Source organism: Amia ocellicauda, chromosome 10 (assembly GCF_036373705.1).
Source record: "Amia ocellicauda isolate fAmiCal2 chromosome 10, fAmiCal2.hap1, whole genome shotgun sequence".
NCBI lineage: Eukaryota > Metazoa > Chordata > Actinopteri > Amiiformes > Amiidae > Amia > Amia ocellicauda.
The window spans coordinates 24,753,656-24,773,879 of record NC_089859.1 but is presented as its reverse complement, the minus strand read 5'-3'; the positions used below and the strand labels follow the sequence as shown (position 1 = coordinate 24,773,879).

General features: G+C 35.1%; 1 protein-coding gene across 3 annotated transcripts in view; it reads left to right on the top strand.

Annotated features, from left to right (window-relative positions):
• tbc1d5 (TBC1 domain family, member 5) overlaps positions 1–20,224 on the top strand; it is a 138,807-nt gene that overhangs the window by 89,919 nt on the left and 28,664 nt on the right. For all 3 annotated transcript variants that reach the window (XM_066715693.1, XM_066715691.1, XM_066715692.1), the window contains 5 exons: positions 409–497; positions 853–903; positions 2,468–2,537; positions 4,135–4,307; positions 17,913–18,055. In XM_066715693.1, the coding sequence (XP_066571790.1) occupies positions 409–497; positions 853–903; positions 2,468–2,537; positions 4,135–4,307; positions 17,913–18,055 (526 nt within the window). The remainder of the gene's footprint in view (positions 1–408; positions 498–852; positions 904–2,467; positions 2,538–4,134; positions 4,308–17,912; positions 18,056–20,224) is intronic.

The window sequence follows — 20,224 nt, the reverse complement described above, 5'->3', positions numbered from 1 at the left end:
TATAAGAAAGTTATTAGAATAAACTTTAACTCCACTTTTTTTGTTACTAAACAGTGTGTGTAAATTCTGCATGTCAGTTCATAGTGCTGTTCTGTAGTTTCTGACATAGGCAGCTAGTTCAATGCTCTAACATGGCCTTCCACGTTAAGCACTGCCTAATCCATTTGAAGTTGTTTATGATGGTCTCTAGAACAATTATAGCACAAGCTCAAGGGCATTAAAACCTATCCTCCCCAGAGACTTGTCTCCTTCATTTAGGGTTAGCTTTCGGTTTGTCATTTAACAGAGGTCTTTTGCATTAATGTAGGATAATTGGCTTTGTTTTAAGAAGGAAAGTGCAGTTTTCTAGTGTATGTGACACAGGCTCTCATTGTTGTATTTAATTAGTCTTATCTAAATCCTTGCTAGGGCATGCATGAGCTGCTAGCCCCCATTGTCTTCATCCTACATTGTGACCACCAAGCCTTTCAGCATGCCAGTGAAACAGCATATCCAAGGCAAGTTCCTTTGACTGAAATTCGCTTTCTATTGTGTAAATATCATGCCGTGCATTATTGTGGTTTGATCTGGCGAAAGACAGAATAGATAAGAATTCAAATTTCTATTAATTCTTTATTTCTGCATACTAAAAAAAATAGTTTTTAGCTCTCTAGATTTCATGTCTGGCTTTATGCTACTCTGTGCTACAATTAGACATCCTTTATTGTTTTTAACGAATGCCTATTATTTGAATTTGACTAATTATTATAATTTAAATCAGATTTGATTATAAGATGTGGTCAAAACTCTGCTTTATCTCACCGACACAAATGTTGAGGAAACCCATCATGTCTTATTGTTTTTACTTTTCAGTGAGGATATGAAATCGCTGCTAAACCCTGAATTTCATGAACATGATGCTTAGTAAGTAAAACGACAGCAGGCACTAAGCAGCAAACACTGAAGGTTAAGATAGTGTGAGAAGAGTCTTGCTAACATAGATCATGTTTTCTCTACTAATTAGTCAAATTGAAATGTAACAAAGGGTCAGAACATGCATTCTATTTTGCTTCATAACACACATCACACTAGCCACGAAATTGTTATTCGTTTTGTGTGTAAAAAAAAAATAGAAACGTCTACTTAAGTATTTGTAAACTGTTGCTTAAAATGAGAAGAATCATCATTTGTAGTAAATTAATTTCTGAAGGATGTGATTCATGTGTTTGCAGCTTGGAAAGTGAACTATGTTTCTGAATTGTGAACTGCCTACGATTTTAATTTAAAGATATATCATTCATCATATTTATCCATTAAACATATCCTAAAATCTAAGTGATGTTCTTCTCATTGCCATAATGGAGCATGCTTTTCAACTGTTAGTTTTGCTAAACCTCGCCTACTGTTGTGGGCAAACATATTCAATCAATTTCAAACCAAAACCTTAAAATATGCAGTTTGATGTTGTGCCACAGCACGTCATTCCAGTAGTTGAAATTTACCATAAAGCTGTGTTCAGTTTTCCCCCCTTGCTAAGTAATTGTCCAATTTATCATTGATGGCAGAAGCAACAGTGATTAGTATTCAGCAACTCGAATCCTGTTTGTGGTGCTGATCTGAAAAATGGGTTTCAGATCATTTCAAACTTGAATGACATGTCAATCATTCTATGTATTTATTAACTAAAAAATAAAAAATAAAGGAATGATTCCAAATTGATAAATTCTGTTTAGCAATTTGTGGTCCAATAATTTAAAATAATGAGAATGATTGTACTTTGAGATATTATAAATTATTGCATTTCAATGTGAAAAATACACTCCTAAAACTGTTGCACCTGTTGTTCAGAAAGTCTACAGATTCAGCATAATTTTGGAAAAAAAAACTCCAACAGTTACTAAATGAAAAGTCATAAACAAGAACCACTACAGAGTAGCCTCAGTTTTTTTTTCCATGACAGCAGTGCATGTCCATAGGCTATCATAGTGTGAATCAAAACTGATCATATCAACACCTTTGAAGCATAGTTCAGCATACCCTCCTGAATTGCACTGACCAATATATGATGCTTGTAGTTTTTTTTGTCACTTGTCTCATCATAGCATTGTGTATTGTAAGCCCTTTCAGAACCCAGATCTAATCAGAAAGCAGTTATTTGATTTTATTACTCTAGGAATTTCATTTTATTTATTTATTTATTTATTTAGATGAAGCATAACACTTAATTCACTGGAGAAAATAGGTTCGGTCACTGTAGCTTGACAACTGAAATATATTATCGTACGTTTACCTACTAACATTGAGTCTTCATTTTTTTTATTTTTGTAAACCCCACTAGTAGCCAATTTAAGCTGTACTTTGACACTGTACATCACAGGCTTTTAAGTGTGGTAGACTAAGATGTCATGAAAGGTTAAAAAGATCATAGCTGTTACACTAAATGCCTTTTATACTGTGTTGTAACAATATGTTTATTTTTACCTTTTAGTGCTATGTTCTCGCAGCTTATGGAAACTGCTGAACCGTGGTTCTCAAGTTTTGAACGTGAAGTTCGAAAGGTAAGTGCTAACGGTCAACTGGAAAATATATTTTCTTTGATGTTTATTGTACCAGCAAACTAAAAGAGATAATAGTCAAACCTGCGAGCTTCCTTTGCTTGGTGAGGAGATGGTCATCTTTTTGTTTTTCTCTTAAGTGCTGTTATGCTTTTGTCTGTTAAAACAGGTGATCTGGTTGATTATTACTCTTTTTGTTGTTATTTGCATTAGCCCGTCATCACTAGTGTTAACTACATAAAGAGATAATAGATGGTGGAAGTGGAAAGCAGGAGGCACTCAAATTTAAGACACTTAAACCTGTATTCAAAAATTAAAGATACATCTTTTTTTTTTTCATTAATATTACAATTTACAATAGTCTCCAATGTGTGTGAAATGATCATGTGATGTGACATGTGATTGACATGATCTACCATAAGCTTTAGTGTTGCATTCAGTTATCCAGCAACAGTCAGAAGAGACCTTCTGAATTGACAGTTGGTATATTGAGGACTTTACCTGCCACTCACTGGTCCATCAAAGTTGTTGGTGCACCAGTCTACCTGGCACCAGATGTCCCATGAATGCAGACGTGCAGAAAGCCTACTTGAGAAAGTATTACTGTGGCTGCAAGCAAGTCATTATGGATTAGGCCTACAGACAAACAACAGGCTAGACACAATGGCCCAAATCATAGAAAGACCCTCAACATCTGACATCGTGTTCTACCTAAACAATAATCCACAGAGACTGTGTTAAGCACTCTCCCGTGAAGTGATTTTCTCATGGTGTATTGGTATGCTTTCATCCTTTTCTGGTTTGGTGATCCTCTATAGCAACAACCTCAAAACTCAACTTGAGAGTTGAGACTGAATTGTTCTGATCTACTTCACTGGTGGGGTTAATGATCATTGTTTATCCAGCATTATTAAACTAATGGGATGGGACCATTTGCGAGGTCGGCCCTCTGCGAGAGATCTGAGGATGTTTAAGGTTTTCAAAGATCTTGCAAATGTAAGGGAGGAATAATTACTGTTTGTGTGATATATTTTATTTTTTCATTTAATTTGTTTAAAAAGAAAGAAAGCTTCTTTTTTTTTTTTTTGCACTCACAAAAAATCCAGCAAGTTTCATTGAAGATATTTTAAAATATAATCACTGGGTGGGTTCCTTTGTAATCAGAGTAATTTTCCTTAAATGATTTTAATTTTTAAATGAAATCCCTGTACTCTGTCTGGAGAGTGGAGTCACCTAAAATTAATGATAATCCTTGTAGAAAGGCAACAGCTTAAGAAAAGTAAACATATATTAAGGATAATCAGTGGTTAGCTGCAATTCTTTTTTTAATTAAAATGTTTTAGTTTTTTTTTTTTATCTGGTTACTCACTGGTTGCTTAGAAGCAATACTATTGATTCCATGTCTGTAGGATCATTGTTCTGATATAACAGTGTTTTTGCAATATTTTGTAGCAGTATTGTAGCCATGCAGTCACTGAGCATTTTCAGGATCTTGTCCTTTAGTCTTTTTTTTTTTTTTTACCTGCTTCAAGTCTTCAGATTATTGACCCTGTAACACCATACATGCATATCTACATGAAATTGTGTTTGTTTATTTAAGGGAAAAGAAGAAATGATTACGAGCATACCTTTTGCCCGACCACAAGACTCTGGACCCTCTGTTGCCATTGTGGCGAAAGTTAATCGCATTCAGGATCAGCTGCTGAAGAAGCATGACAATGAACTCTACATGCACCTCACCCGACTTGAAATAGCTCCACAGATATATGGGATGTGAGTATGCCTTTGTAGCACAAGATCATATTAGGAGTCGTTATTATAAAATGGCTAGTAAATAAATGCTTTTCCACATTCTGAAAATGTACTCTGTGACAAATAAACCATTTTGTTAGTGTGGCAGACAAGGCACCCAGCAAAATCAACCACGGCTGCTTTCTTGTCTGTATTTCTGGCACGTGATTGACTTTGCATTGTCGGAGCTATGGAATATTTGGTGACATGAAAGCTTTCCAAACGGCTCAATTTAGTTTCCGAGTAAAGATACCTTGAAGGGAAAGGTCACTAGTTTTGTAAGCAGCCTGCTCTGTATCGGTGCCATTTGTCTGCTCTTGTACATACAGTGAAATGTTACATAACCTTTCATTTAAAGGCACTTGAACTTTTATTTTCTGTCTTTCAATTGAGCTGGTAACCACACACCTTTTACACAGGAAAACCTCAGTTACTACGTTTCCACAATTGACTGAGCGGCTGAGTTTCAGTACAGTACAAAGGGAGCATGCCCTGGCTGTGACGCTCATGTCTGTCAGCTGGGCACTGGGCGGAGGGGACGGGAGAACCTGTCCGATTCAAAATGGGTCACCCAAATACTTGCATGCACACATGTAGCAATACTGACGAGCAGGGACAGTCCTCGTCATCAGTCTGATTATAAAGTTAGACGAAACGGGTCAAGGAGAACACTGCAGGAAGACAAAATGCTATCCTTTATGGTATTAATACATTTCTTGTTGTTTAAGATGATGTCACACTGATACCCAGCTCACAATCCATTCCACGTGTAATACCACCGCTACATTATGTGACCATAACACAACAGCAGTGTTTGTGTCATATCTCTTATCATGAAAATAATTCCAATTGCACCAAATAAGCTGTACAGTTAAAGTTTCCACAACACCTTCCACCAGAAGGAGAGACATGCATTATTTCCATCGTGCATCTGGCAACTCCGATTGTAAAATCAAATGTTTCTCACGCCCGCAGTAAGGAGAGAATCGCTGTACAAATTGTGAACTGTGCAAGAACCAAGATCACCATTGTCGTCCTCTGCAGCCAAGGTTAAATGGTGCACTGTAGCCTGTGCTGTGAACATTGCCCATCTGACGGCTGTGACAATGCAGCAGCTCAATAGGTGCAAGGTCATGAGTAGAACCAGGGGGGGGGGTGAAAACAACGTGTAACGCCAACCATTATGTTAATAACTCCTAGTGTCTGTTTCATCCCCAGCCTTCAATGCAACCCAGTGGCAGTTATCCTAGCTTACAGGCTTCCGTGCTTTTTTGTGTGTGTGTTTTTTCCTGTCTCCTTGTGCTTCTTCCAGTTGTTAAAATTATAGTGATTACCCATCGTAAGGTTTATCTGTAATAAAAATGCATCAGCTGGCCAAGGTTTTCATCACTCATTCAATAACCCATTAATACTGCGGCTCTGCCCAGGCATCTTTATAATAACAACTTGGAGGTAATTTTAATCAGCTCCACCAGCTGCTATTTACCAGCAGATGTTGGAGACGCCACATATATACCAAATACCAGACAAACATAGATTTTTTTCCCCTTACAGTGGTGTAACAAAACAAAAAACAATATGTGTGTGTAGATATTTCATAGCTAAATATGTGACGTATATCATTTAAAGATGTTGATAAAATGATATTCAAATGTGTTTGTCCATTAATGTATGCGGGGCGTTTCATTCAAAGGATTACCATGATTAAAATCTATTGATGTCTATCGGATATGATTATTTTTAATGAACTTATAAGTAAATCAAAATATATAATTCACTTTTGAGAAATATCTTTGAGGAAAAATTGCTGCATGCCATATTATTTAATATTAAAGTAGTTGAAACTGAGCAATCATTTTAATTGATTTGAGCAGTTCTTATATCCTTGGATGTATTTTTTGATTTACAAAACAATAACTTCAAACCCTGATATTAAAAATATATTAATATTTATAATAATAATAATAATAATAAAATGTTTATATATATATATATATATATATATATATATATATATATGGTAGTACATTACAGATCAACAAAATTGTTTCACAGAAGGACTGACAGTGGGAATTGTATTACACGTTTTCTCTCTAGTCAGATTTCTGGCTTAAAAAAAATATTGTTTTCCCTGAGCATAAAATCTCGCTTCACCAATGCTTTGGATATTAATGAGGACGCCATTTCACATGTAAAACAGCAGCCTAACATGTCCTCTGTTTTCAACAGCAGCTGGAGAGGGTCTGTCATGCACTTGGTGTACTGTTCAATCAAATGTTGGTTTCTCTACACAGATAGTGTTTTTGTCCTTCAAATTATGTTCGTCAGTGTACTTTTAATTTTCAATATATGCTTCCTCTTAATACATGCTTAAACTAATGTTACTTTAATAAACTGTATGAAAAATATAGCCAGGGAATTTGTTCCCATATTTTTGCAAGACAATGAGCAAACGTCTAAGAAGCAAACGTTGAAACTATTCTTTTTACAATACCCTACAAACTTAGTTCCATAGTTTAGGCACAGCTGAAATGATTAGGAATGTGTACATGTGTTATTTAGGTCAAGTCATTTTACACCTAAAAGTTTAACATTATATAACCTAATAAAGGTTTTTTATTCATAAAATCATAAAAATGTAAATGTAAATATCAGCAATGAATAGAGTGCAAGTTCCCCCTTCCTAATCAGGACCTCTTTTCACTCTGTTAATCTAATCATCAGAAGTTACTAAAGTGAAGGAAGAAGCGATAATGATATCCACAACTATTATGGTTTTGCAAAAAGACATTCTCAGCATTATGTTTCAAAGTAATAACATGGGTGTTTCTCATGTGACTCTTATATAATATGGTCACATGAGTAAAATGGGTGGATCTGACTACATTTAGCATGTAGTATATATAATTTGGTTAATAATGCAATGTGAGGTAAAGGTAAACCTTGAACAGTACTGGATATACATTTCAAGTAATGTAGTCTTTTTCAAATCCTTTTCTTTTTCCTTACAAACTATAAATAATATAAGCAAAAAGTACTACTTCATAGAGTTATAACTGGCAGCACTGACAAACAGATCATAAGATATATCCTTTTTTTGTTAATGAGAAATATTTTGATATGATGGATTTACTGAGAAATTGCCTGAAAATGAAAATGTGAAAGTGAAAATGCCAGTGAAAGTTGAATGTTTTTTATGTTTAATTTTTTTTTGGTTGTTTGTTTTGATAGTTCATTAGTCAGGTTTTTACACTGATATAAACTATCAGTAGTAGTATCAAAGAAAGACATGTCTACTGGATGAAGATTGAGTACCAGAAATTAGAATACAGTGATGGAACAGATTACTTAGAATGCAATTTGAATATAAAATTCCACTTACCAAGCAAAATTTCAGTGGTTTGTAGCAAAAACGGTGTATTTAGATCTGGTTAGCATGTTTGACAACAGACAGTATGATATATTGCTGGGCACAGTGGTAGGTTAGACTTGACTGGTAGTAGCTCCTAGTGTTTTGATTAATGGTAATTGTTTTGATGAAAAGGCATGTTTTATGTTCAACTTATAATCCTGGGAAACAGGAGTCAACTGGCAAGATCTATAATTAGTGCTCAGAGTTAGCACAAGAAATATGTGGGCTTTATCCTCTGATGGGGATTGCTGTGTCTTGCTTCTGAAGGGTCTTTTACCTGAAAGAACTTTAGATAATTTCCCGCTACTGTTGATTAATTATTTTTTGTTTGTTAGGTGTGTGTGTGTGTGTGTGTGTGTGTGTGTTGTTTTTGAGTCAATAAGTTCTTAAAGTAGTAGAAAATGTTCTGTGCCTAATTGATAGATATAAATCCTGCACTGGAGACATATTATCCCTTAAGAAGTTGAGTTAAGGTAATGAGATGCTTCAAGTACGTCATGTGCGAGCTACAATCTTTACAATTTAATCCTTCCCTCATCCAAGCTTCCTGCTGATTTACTAATCACAGTTATTTGTAATGTTTGAGAATATATAGTCAAGCCCGTATATTTGGACAACGTGTTTATTATATTTATTCTTTCAATATGCTTAAATATCCCTCTTGTAAATATCATGATAAACCCATTTGAAGTACATGTAGAATTTTGTCAGTATATTTTGTTGTTTGAAAATGAGATCATTTCATTTTACTCACTGGGTTTTTCTTTTCACACTCCCACTGAAGCTGTTTTTTTGTTTTTTTTTGTTTAACTATTTTAAATAAAACAATCCAAGCAAATCAACCCATCTTCAAACAAACAAAAACAGTAGCATTCAAAAATATATATTCTTTTGGAAAATGCCCATTTCTGTTCTTTTGTCTAATTTCAATAGCTCATAACAATCCCCTCTTTCCCCTGCTTTAACAACTTGTTTTAGCTGATTGCAGAGACTGGTGGTGCACTTCTTATATAGCATGTCTGCCATCTTGTCATGTCTGTTCATTGTGTTCTTGTTTTAGATACTTTCGTACCCCATTAACACAAGTTGTGTTTTAAGAGGCTTCTAAACCGGCATAAGGTATTTCGTCAGCAGTTGTGAACACACCACGCTAACTTTTTGAAGTGTTTTAGAATTCAGCCAGCATGAAGGCAAACTCACGGCCAGTTTAGAGGCCAGCTAACTGTGATGTAATAGCAGACTATATAAACACAGGATAGGTGTGTCACAAAGCAACGTCTCCATTTATGTGACACACAGGCACTTTGAGAAACGGGAAACAACAGCAATTACAAGCCACCACATCTCTGTGGCAAAATAACTCAAATATCAGTATCTTTAGCTGAGGTGGCACTGCATAGTGTTTTACAGCAGATTTTGGTTGTGTGCTGTAATTGGCAGTTGAAGGAAATAGTTTAAACTACTGTACTTCATCATCATTATTATCATCATCATCATTATTATGCATGTGGATTACTGGTCTCAGGTTGTGGAATTGTTTTAGTACCATCAGCTTTAAGAGAAAATCGCCAAACTCTAAACTGGCAAATGTTGCTTTTATTAAAAACTAATAAGGCTGAAAATTAACAGACTAACTGAAGAGGTGTAGATTTCTTATCCAAAGCATGTGCTCAAGACTGTATCTTATCACTGATGACTATTGCTCTTCTAAAGGGTGCTGAACTATCAATGGCAAACTGTTCTTAATAATTCCTTAATGTTATATTGTGCTGTCTTTGTACTTTTCAACAGCATAAGAAAATGGAAAACTTTGAAATGTGCCACAATGAAAATCTCTGGCAACACTTACAGGATCCCCAGAAAACCTGTGTTATTGGAATCTAACCATGGAAATCATAGTTTTGCTGTGTACCTAGATAAGACACAAGATCACGATTACTGAGTAAAAAAAATAAATGACATCCTGAAGTCTAGGAGTAGCGATTCCAATACTGTATTTATTTGTTAAGGCCTTAGTAAGAACTGATTCATCTGAATGGATGCTATTCTCAGTTAATTCAATTTCTGAATGTATCCCTTGTGAAAGGTTAGGCATAATTGGTTGTTGTCAGCCACAGTGCAAGCACACTTTAGTTATGTCCTGTCATTCAGTCTTTTGCCTCCCTGAAGTGCGGGTAACGAATTCTACTTAATTGTTCTGAATTGTGTTCCGTTTCTTTTTTCTTTTTTCTTTTGTATGGAGTAATGTGCACTCGGGCCTAAACAGAGACCACCAAATGTGGCCCACATATGACCTCACCTATATGTCAATCCATGCCTGATTTAAGGAGCTCAAAACACCCATAAATTAATGCTTTCTGCTTCTTTTTCTTTAAGTGCCTGTGCTCCCATTATGCAGTAATACACTGTAATTCCAAGTAGCCACAATTACTTCCAAAAGCTTAAAAAAAAAAAAAAAAAATCACCTGGCTATTAATTACTCAATAGTTTACGAAGGAATGCTTTCGGATGCACTTTTCTTTGAGATCCTGTTGTATTAAGATGCAATCTGCAAGTATAAGATATATATAATATAATTATGTCAGAACTGTGACAGAAAACTGAGATTTCTATTGACCAGTTCCTGCAATAATTTTCTTTAACAGTATGGAGGTTACATGTAAACTAGCATCAGCAATGTTGCACAGATCTTTGTCTACCGATAGACTAACTCTTCTGTCATAAACCTATAGTGACACCAAATGTGTTCCTTCTGAGCTTCTGTTGAGCCTTTTAATAACATATCATTTACCCATATTAGCTCTTCACATTGCTCCTTCTCTGCTATGAATCTCCATATGTGCAGGAGTGTTGAAGTGTTGGGTCATAAATCAGCAGAGCTTTAATTAAATAATCTTATCACGGGGTGCCTTGGCAGCCCACGCTAAAGAGGCACTGTATTTTTTCTCACAGATTACTGCAAAGGAAATAAAATAGTTAAGCTGCACGTGTTGTTAAAATCAAGTGTAGATTGCCTCTGATTTAAACTCTGTCATATTTAGGAACAATATATTTCAAACTAAATGCACTGGATTGTTTTTTTTTTTTCTGCCAGGCAGTATTTTATAGGATTGTATTTCTAAAAAAATAAAAAAATAATAAGATTAATACACCTGATCATAGTCTCGTGTAAAGATGCTTTCTGTGGCTTGAACATATATTTTTGGAATAAAATGCATATATCCATTGTCCTTATGCATTTCAGGTTTGCTTTTACTATATGAACCTTCCTAAACTTAATTAAACCGTTGCACTAAATGGAAAGAGTTTCAGACGGCTCAGTCAGTCTGGCTCATTTAATAGTCCCGTTTGTTTCCAGATATTGATTGAAGTCCAGTTCTAAAGCTGGTCTGTTCTTTTGCAATAATCAGAGCTTCATTGCATTGTCAGTAACTATAAGATGCATTATCTATCAATCTATATAGATCTGTAGCTATAGATAGATAATAAACTTTTGCAGGTGTGACATGGAAAAGGCAAGCTATAGATCAAAGCAAGTGGAAAGATCTTGGGGAGGCCTTCATCCAGCAGTGGATTGATATAGACTGATCATGTTGCAATTGCCTTCAAATTCACTCACCAAATTAAGTGGCCTCCACCTGTGTTAAATTGTAATGATTCTCATGATTTCAGGATAAATGCAGCAGTACCTATAGGTTCCCTCTGCTGGGTAGTGCATTTCAAAGCAAAGAGTTGTAGGTAGAGACATTTTCCATAACAATTCCACTAGAGGGCAACCCAAAAAAATAAAAAAATAAAATAGCACATAGCCCATACTGGATAAAGATCCATGTTTCTCAGTAGTTCCAACATGACAGGTGTGTGACTTTCATAGAAATAATTCTGTAATCTTGGAAAAGGATTCCTCCAAAACAAATACCACAATTGACTATCCAATCCATGACAACATGACCCCATAACACCAGACAAAACTAGATGGGTTTCCAAACATTGCAGCTGCCAGCAGGTTTTGGTTCACAGCATTCCCTTCTTTGGAATGTATTAAACGGTTGCATGCTCCACATGTTGCTTTGGCAGACACCTTTGGCTTTTTCCTTGCCATTTGAGGTTTACAGTTTTGGAATCTGGCTCTGTAATCTGCCTTCTGCAAATGGCCATGTCAGATAGGCAAGGCTCTCTTGAAACAGTTCTGGCTCTGCAGGGTTTTTCCTTGCCTTTCTGTGTCAGCTCTTCAACCACTGTATTGTACACTTACTACTGGCTTTAATGTACGCAAATTATTATTTTTTATTAAAAAAGACAGCTGCCTTTCTTATTATACTTGCACTGAAAACATGCATTTTCTATGAGAGAATGTAGTACAGTGTTTGCAAGGTTAAATATCTACACCTATTTGAGATGGAGGCCTTGACTCTCACTGGCTTACAAACCCTGTCATTTGTACATTTTAATTTCTTAGAAATATATTGTATTTCAAATATGATCAAGTGGTTTAATATTTGTAAAGTATTTTTTTAAAGTTTATTACTGTGTAATCTCCACACACACTTCTTCAAATCTGTTTAATACCCTCTCTGTTAGAAATTATGATATTTGAAAATATTTGAATCTGTAGTTCGCTCTATAATCATAACCCTAAGATTATTCTGTTGTTCATTGTTCATTCTGCTTCACAACACTTTTAGAGTGTCCTTGGTGTCTGCATTTTGGAACTGCAGATGCACATTTTTTGTTTTTGTTTTTCAATGTTTTGTTTTTTGCTCAAAGTGCTTTGTCTTTTCCCGGGTTCAGAAGATCTCATGCATTTTTATTTCCATCTGGAGGATTCCAACAAGTCCTAACAAGGAGGAGCAGTGTAAAAACCATTTAATGTTAAGTAAATGTAAGTCAGTGACACTAATTTCACTGGTCAAATGTTTTGTGAAAGTAGTGCACTGTGACAGGTAATTTACTAAGTACCTTTGCAGAGAGCATCAGGTTTGATGGGTCGTCTCATACGTTATTTGACATTTGTCCCTAGTCAGACCGGATGCCACATGAAAAATTTACTCAGGCAAGGAGCTCCAAGGAATAAACATTTCTCTAGTGCAGCTCACAGGGGACTCAACAAGGTGAGCAGAACTTCAACTTGTCATGGATGCACGGTTCTGACAAACATAAGTAGATGCTAATGGCTAAATCGTGACAGAATAAAGTCCCATAACCATATGGCTAATTGCCACAACAATATCTTCACTGTTATTAATCAAGTTTTCATAGTGTGCCATGATAATTGGAATAATTAGTAACAGCGTAGGCATTGCTTGCCTCTGCCATACTCTGCAAACAGAGACCCAAAAGAACTGCAGTCACACTTTATCTCTGTGTTGCTTAGTGCTCTGCTTTGCAGCAAATACTGTGGATAATTAATGAATTACTTCCTTGCCACCAGGGCCTGTGTTGCTACCTAGAGTGATATAGGGCACAAAGGCAGCTAAATGAGGCCACTGCACACACCGCTTGCTATTTTTAAAGGTGGGAGGCTCCTGACTCATTATATATTGCTCTTTAAGTGGATCCTGTGCTAACAAGAGTGAATGCATTGTAGTTCCACTTGGCTTCCCCTTTAATATTCGACAACAAATTGATGCATCTGTGAGTGCATGTCTTTGCGCTGCCGATTTCAAGTTTCCATTTTTTAAACAGTCTATTTTTCTGGTAGTATGACTTCTCCTTTTTGCGTGGAACATACTCAGTTTTGTAAGAGGAAGACAAAGTCCCGAATCATCTTGCTCACAGATGGCACTCCAAACGTGATGCATTGGTTTTGACATTTACATGGTTAAAACATCCTTGAAAAAAAGAAAAAAGAACCGTACCATTACTGCGTATCCAGTATCTCCAGACATCTACTCAGCATTTAAGCGAACGGCAAGAGTATCAGCCTTCTCTTTCATTAATAATGAAGAGGTCACGATGACCTCTCTTTTTCATAACAATGAAGAAGACTGAAAAAAGTCAACTTTGATAACAGGCTGCAGGAAGAATTGTGTATTTGGGCATATATTAATTCCTTATTCTGTCTCATACTTCAAATGTAGTATTGATGGAACACAACCATGAGAGTGCCTGACAGAATAGTGAACTTAAATTTTAATGAAGCAAGATAGATTAGAGCATATTCTCAATGTAAAAAAAAAAAAAAAATCCAAACCTCCTCTTGTGTAAGAATTCAGACAAAGAATCCATAACAAATATGCTGTATATTAACAGAATTTGTTTTTAAAGTTACCTAATTGAAGAGAAATTGCTGTTATAAATTGTGTTTCTATGTTCTACATTATCCTTATTTACGCGTTGATTGATTTTAATGTTACCCATTACTTTACAGATTGAGTAATTTTATGATTTTATGAGAAATTTGGCAGCTCTATATTTTAATTGCAGCTGTCTATTGTGTAGTGAGTTTCACAAAGCCTTTTGCTCTAAGGAGTTACTAAAGAGATCCGTTTTTTTTTGCATTGGCCGCTACTTTTAGTTTCTGACATGATGTATATTTTGTTCTGCTTAGGTTGTTTGCCACGCTGATTGCTGTCACTGTTTCAAGAGAAATTTTGAAATTCAGAAGTACCAAAATTTGGAAACAAATTAATTTGGCATCATGCATTCAACGCATTTACACCTTTACAACACTAGAATAGTTTCCAGCCTCATTATGTACCTGTAACCTAAGGAACAGTCCCAGATAATCACTCAAATAATGGATTTAAAACTATCAGTGGAAGCTTTGGAGAAAGGATTTGGTTAAAAATAGTGGTTGTTTGTTTTTTGTTTTTCTCAATTATGGCAATCATTTTGATTCAACTCTCATTTTCAGTATAATTTACAATTAATAGTTAACTTTATTTAACAAAATCCTATTACCAAATACCAAAAATACCATGTTCACAAATCAGTTGATGGATATCATTTCTATGTCAATGCCATATTTTTCTTCTTTTTATGGAGTCCACCAAAGCATTGTGTCAAACCTGTCAACAAGTAAGTCTGTGGACCTGTCAACACATCAGTCTGAATTGCAGTAGATAGGAGTTTCTCACAAAAAACTGTTTTTCTTACATGTTATGTTTATTGTTGAATAGCTTGAATACTTTTGCAGAATAAGCAGAATGTATGTGTGGAAACAGCTGTTACTGCTACAAACTATGTACCAGCGTTCTTTCTTCCTCAGCTTTGCCATAGAGGTAATGCTTTAAAATTGTGAAAAACAGCTGTTTTTTTACCATAAAAAAATAAAACCAGAGTGTTAATTATTTCCCAATAGAGAGAGAATTATACAAACTTAAAAAGTCTAGAGGGAATAGCCAGACAGGTGGGCAAGTAAAGAGACTAATTCTTCTAAGTGCTCTGCTGGCCCCTTACCATTGTGTGAGTGGTGGAGGATAATTTTGTGAGAGACACTAACGGATAAATTATTGTGCATTCACTTCATTCGCCTGGAAAATAATTGGAAATCCAAAACATTCAGAATCTTAATTGGCTCACCCTCAGTATACTGTGGAATCTTGATGTGTGTGCGGGTGTGTGTATGTATAATATATATATATATAATATAATATAATTATTTCTATTTGAACCTCATGGATGTATGGCGTAGTCTACATGATTAAAATCAAACTAGTTTCTGACTGATGGGTTCATTTATTTAACAGCATCAGCAGTCACTACTTTAACTTTATACATGTTTTGAGACTTGATATGTTGTCAAAGTACACTCAAAACAATTCTGCACAGTGACGAGACACAGATAGCATGGGAATAAAAACTTGCACAGATTAAACTTAACATTTGAATTAAAAATATCACCATCAATTACTTAACCTTCTATACTTAAGATGTGTACCTTGTCTTCAGCCAAATTTGACTCCACTCCACTCCACTCCACTCAGATTACTTTTTTTATTTTCTATGTATTTTTAAATTGTATATTTACTCTTCTTTCGCTGAAACTAGCAGTTGGCTGTATTAATATTGCCAATCTCCGCTGATTAAACCGTAATCTTGGTAAGGTCACATTTCAAGGTGAAAACCCATGTAGATGAGATGAGGGTAAGTGTTGTTGAATTAAGTGACTTGAGAGCCAACTATCTTGTATTTCTTTTTATTAGTTGACATTAAAATACAGGCAAGTTGCCACATACTTGATTAGTTCTGTTTTGAGATTTACAGGGAAGAGCTTTGTAAATTAATTTATCAGAAAGTTTTCAATTTATTGAAGACCAGCTGTTTATCTTCTTTATGGTAAAGCATTCAACAAATTCAGGCAGTGTAATTAGATATCTTTCTAGGTTATTTGTAGGTTGTATTGTATGAATTTAGTTTGTTTTAAATTCAAAAAATGCAATGAGGTGTGAAGGTCCAAACTCTTATAAAATTATATATGCATTAGATCAGAGCTGTTTAATAATGGAAGAACTGGCACCAATGGTTTCCATGGTCCAACTGGAAAGTTATTACTCCCAAATAAAACAAGCTGTAAGGTGAAAGATTCTCAATAGGTGGTTATTTCCCATACTCAATCACAATAGTAATAGTAATGGATGTTCATTTACCATATTAAATAAGGATCTAATTTATGTAATTTGTGGAAAAATCTGGAAACTACTGATTTAAATTGACTGTTGTTCTCACCCCCTATTAGCCAGCCAGGTTATATATACTGGAAATGGAAGGAGTGCCATTTCAATTTGCAGAGGCAGGAAAATGAAAATCCAGTGAAAGAAACTATAGTGGGAGTAGCAGGCTTCTTGCAACCCCCTGATTGTGGCAAGTGCATTTCATAAAAACCCATGTTCATACCCGAGTCTTTTAGTTCCTTTGCCATTTCATCCCTGTGATGCCTTACTCGGCACACAAAAAAAGGTGTTGTGTACCAAGTCCCTTGCTTTGTAATGTGCTGCTTTAATATAAATCAATAAACAAGAACCATAATATTAATACTATTATTATTAACACTAATTATGTATGGGTATTATTTTATAGATTCAGATCAAACTGCATTACTTTTATCATTTTGTATAAAACCAAACCACTGTTACTGAAAATCATGTGCTTTTGTCAGCATTGTCAAATTGTTTATTGTATGATTGTATTGATGCAGTTAATTTACAATAGCATGACAGATTACAATGTTAGCAACTCACATGTTTCAATTTTAAAAGAACTTCAATCTTAATATTTTCTCAAGTTTGAGAAAGTATTTAGACACAATATATTAAAACATATTATAATAAATATAACAATAAAAGTATACCAAGTGGTATTAATAGTGTAAATGGGCATTCTAAATGTAATAATAATTAAAAAAAAAAAAAAAGTTTTTGTTTTTGAATTAATTTGATCTAAGATTGACACTTTACAGTACATGTGGGAAACTTTCACTAAGTGGAATGAAGCAAATGTAATACCTAGTTAATTATACTTTTTAGATGAAATATACTTGAACTGTCATGTGTATATCCTGCAGGAAAATTGTCAGGTCAGCAGTCACATTATTATTTATTTATCTGTTTGTTTGTTTATTTATTCATTCATTCGCAGATGCCCTTACCCAAGGGAGGCTAACAGTTTTCACAAAAGACATTATTAAAAACAAACAAACAAAAAGTGTAGGCCTGTTATATCAGGGCGTATTGCTGAGAAAGCCTTGTTTGAGAGGTTTATGTCAAGGTGTAGACTTCTCCTTGACTGGATCTCTGTTTGATCCCAGAACAGGCAGTGCTATTGTGGTGTTGCACAGCCACCATCTTAAGATGTTAACCGAAGTAGTTATAACTCGTATTTGTTCCATCTTTTCAGTTCCCTTAAAGTAAAAGTTTTCTTTCATTAATCTCATCTGCAAATAAACAAAGAAGAATAAATGTGAATAAATGCACAAAACATACAACAAATTCAGCTAAAGACAGCTTTTACTTGAATTACCATCAATTAAATATTATATATAAAAACATACACACACTTACACAATTGTGACTGGATGTTTTTTTGTTTGTACAAAACCAAATCACTGAAATGGGCCTGTGGGCTCTATTATTTGTAGACTGGCAAGTTCGAGCTTTAGGAGCTCTCCCTACAGTTCATACAGGCCTCACTACCCCTTTTACAGGTGTGTATTCTTCTGTCTGTTCTTTTCACAGCCGATGGGTCAGGCTGCTGTTTGGAAGAGAGTTTCCTCTGCAGGACCTGCTCGTAGTCTGGGACGCCCTTTTTGCAGACAGCATCACCTTGGATTTAGTTGACTACATTTTTGTAGCCATGCTCCTGTACATCAGAGATGCATGTGAGTAGAGCTTATTCCTGAAACGAAGCACTAATGTAACCAAATATATTTACAAGCATATGTCAAATTCGGTTTGTGTTCATGAGAAAGTGGGATTTTATCATTTTTTTCACAACTGACTTACATCCTGTTTTGAGTAAAAACTTGTAGGCCAAACTGTGTGAGAAGTACACCACCTACTGGGGAAAGACTGAAATCCATCTCATTTATTTAAAGTCACTTTGACAAGGATTGTGTTTGATATGTTCTTTCTTGTATATTTTTTTTAATTATTTGTATACCTTTGATACATGAGTATTGGTTTGGTGTAGGCTGTAGCTACTTAAAATTAGTGTACTGTATTTCTGTGTGTATGAGTTCTTTTATTGCAAAGTTTGTTGATGGCATTAAAATATTATGTCCTTTCATACGTATTAATTGTATACTATTGCAAAACTATGCAAATTGTAATACCTTCTAAAACAGAACAATATAACATAGTGATCAACTTCTTACAGATAATGTTCAACCTGTAAAACTCATTTAGTCCCTAATGCAATAACACCAGTCCTATAAAAATAGCTGAACCACCTTTTAGATTTTACATCTGTTCAAGGAAAATGCATTTAAAGACTATTGAATTATAAAATGCTTCAAATTATGTATCATTTTTATAATTAACTGTGACACTCAGTGTCCATGTGGGGGTGGTCCCTTTTATTTAATATTAAATAAAACAAAACAAAAAAATTACACCAAGATAAAAAAGGTTTATTCTTGGTATCATACTTTATTAAGCATTAAAAAGCACCTCTTGTGTGCGTACAAAGACAATAGTCATTGATTAGCTTCAGAAAAAAGTTTAAATTCAATTATTTTATTCTTGACACTGTACCTGAAGGCATTGTGTTGAACTGCCACGTCTGTTTGCACTGAGAAGATGTCTTGACGGAGCTCAACATGTCTTTGTAAGTGCATTGAAGTAGATTACAGAATAAACACTCCAACATCTAAATCTCCTAGACAACTGACAGCCTCGCTGCTTTTGAAGAACCTTTGCTGCATCCCGTTTATTGCATCATGGTACACCAGTAAACTTCTGGGAATAAGCGGCAGCGCAATCTGCTTCCCAGAGGGTGTTCACTGGCAGTTTATACAGTGCCTGTAAGTTCTGGTGAGACTCAGTGCAGCAGGCATTTATCCCGGCTCAGTTTCTTGCTCAGGGTGTTTGCTGTAACTTTTTCTAACAATAATCAAACAGGACCAGAGTTTCAAGTTTGATACAATAGTGATAGTGAGCATTCTTTGTTATTTAAATTATTCCAAATTAATTAGAGGTTAGGAGCATTTTGCATGCTCACTACTAAATTGTTAAATTGTTTATTTTGAGAAATAAACAAATTGATATAATGTGATGGTAACATTTAATGTAGAGAGGACTACAATAGTGTTGGGCTAGTAAACTCTGCTGTGCTGTTGCATGTGTTGTAAAAGGTATCATGTTGAAATTAATACATTTAATTAATTAGGATCTATGTTCTAGAAGATTTGTGAGCTTTGCAGTGATGTCAGCAAGTGGTGCTAGTTTCCTCTCCTCACTGCTTTAGCTCTGCTGTCCGTGTGTGCTGTCTTCATCTCTACTTTTCTAGTATGAGGGTTGTAGCAACAAACCACTTTGAGTAACAGTAATTCCAAATTAGTGGTAAAATACCTAACTAAAAAAGCAGGGAAACTACTCTCCCCAGTGCCTTTTTAGCCCCTATAGTCAGATTTGAATTTGTTTTTTGAAAGCTGACCTGAATAAGTTCATTGCTTAACAACTCCAAGCTAAGCGATGATGCATTGATGCACTAATGACACGAATGAAAAGATACAGCAATCAGACACAAGAGAACAAAAAGTATGGTGAAAGAATGAGGAGGGTAAGTGAGCACTTTACAAATGAAAGCAGATGTATGAAATTACAAGCTGTCGGATCAGCAACGGAAATGAAGATGATAAAGTGTTTCCCTACCCCGATTATAATTATTCATTTGATTCACTTGTGTATGTTTTCATTCTGAAAAAGGAAAAACAAGGTACAAAAAAGATAAGGAGGACCTCTAAAATTTTTGATTAGTGGCACTAACAAGTCCTTATGGTAGTCGGGGAAATACTTTTGTCTTTTCTCCTTTTTTTTTTCCTTCTTCT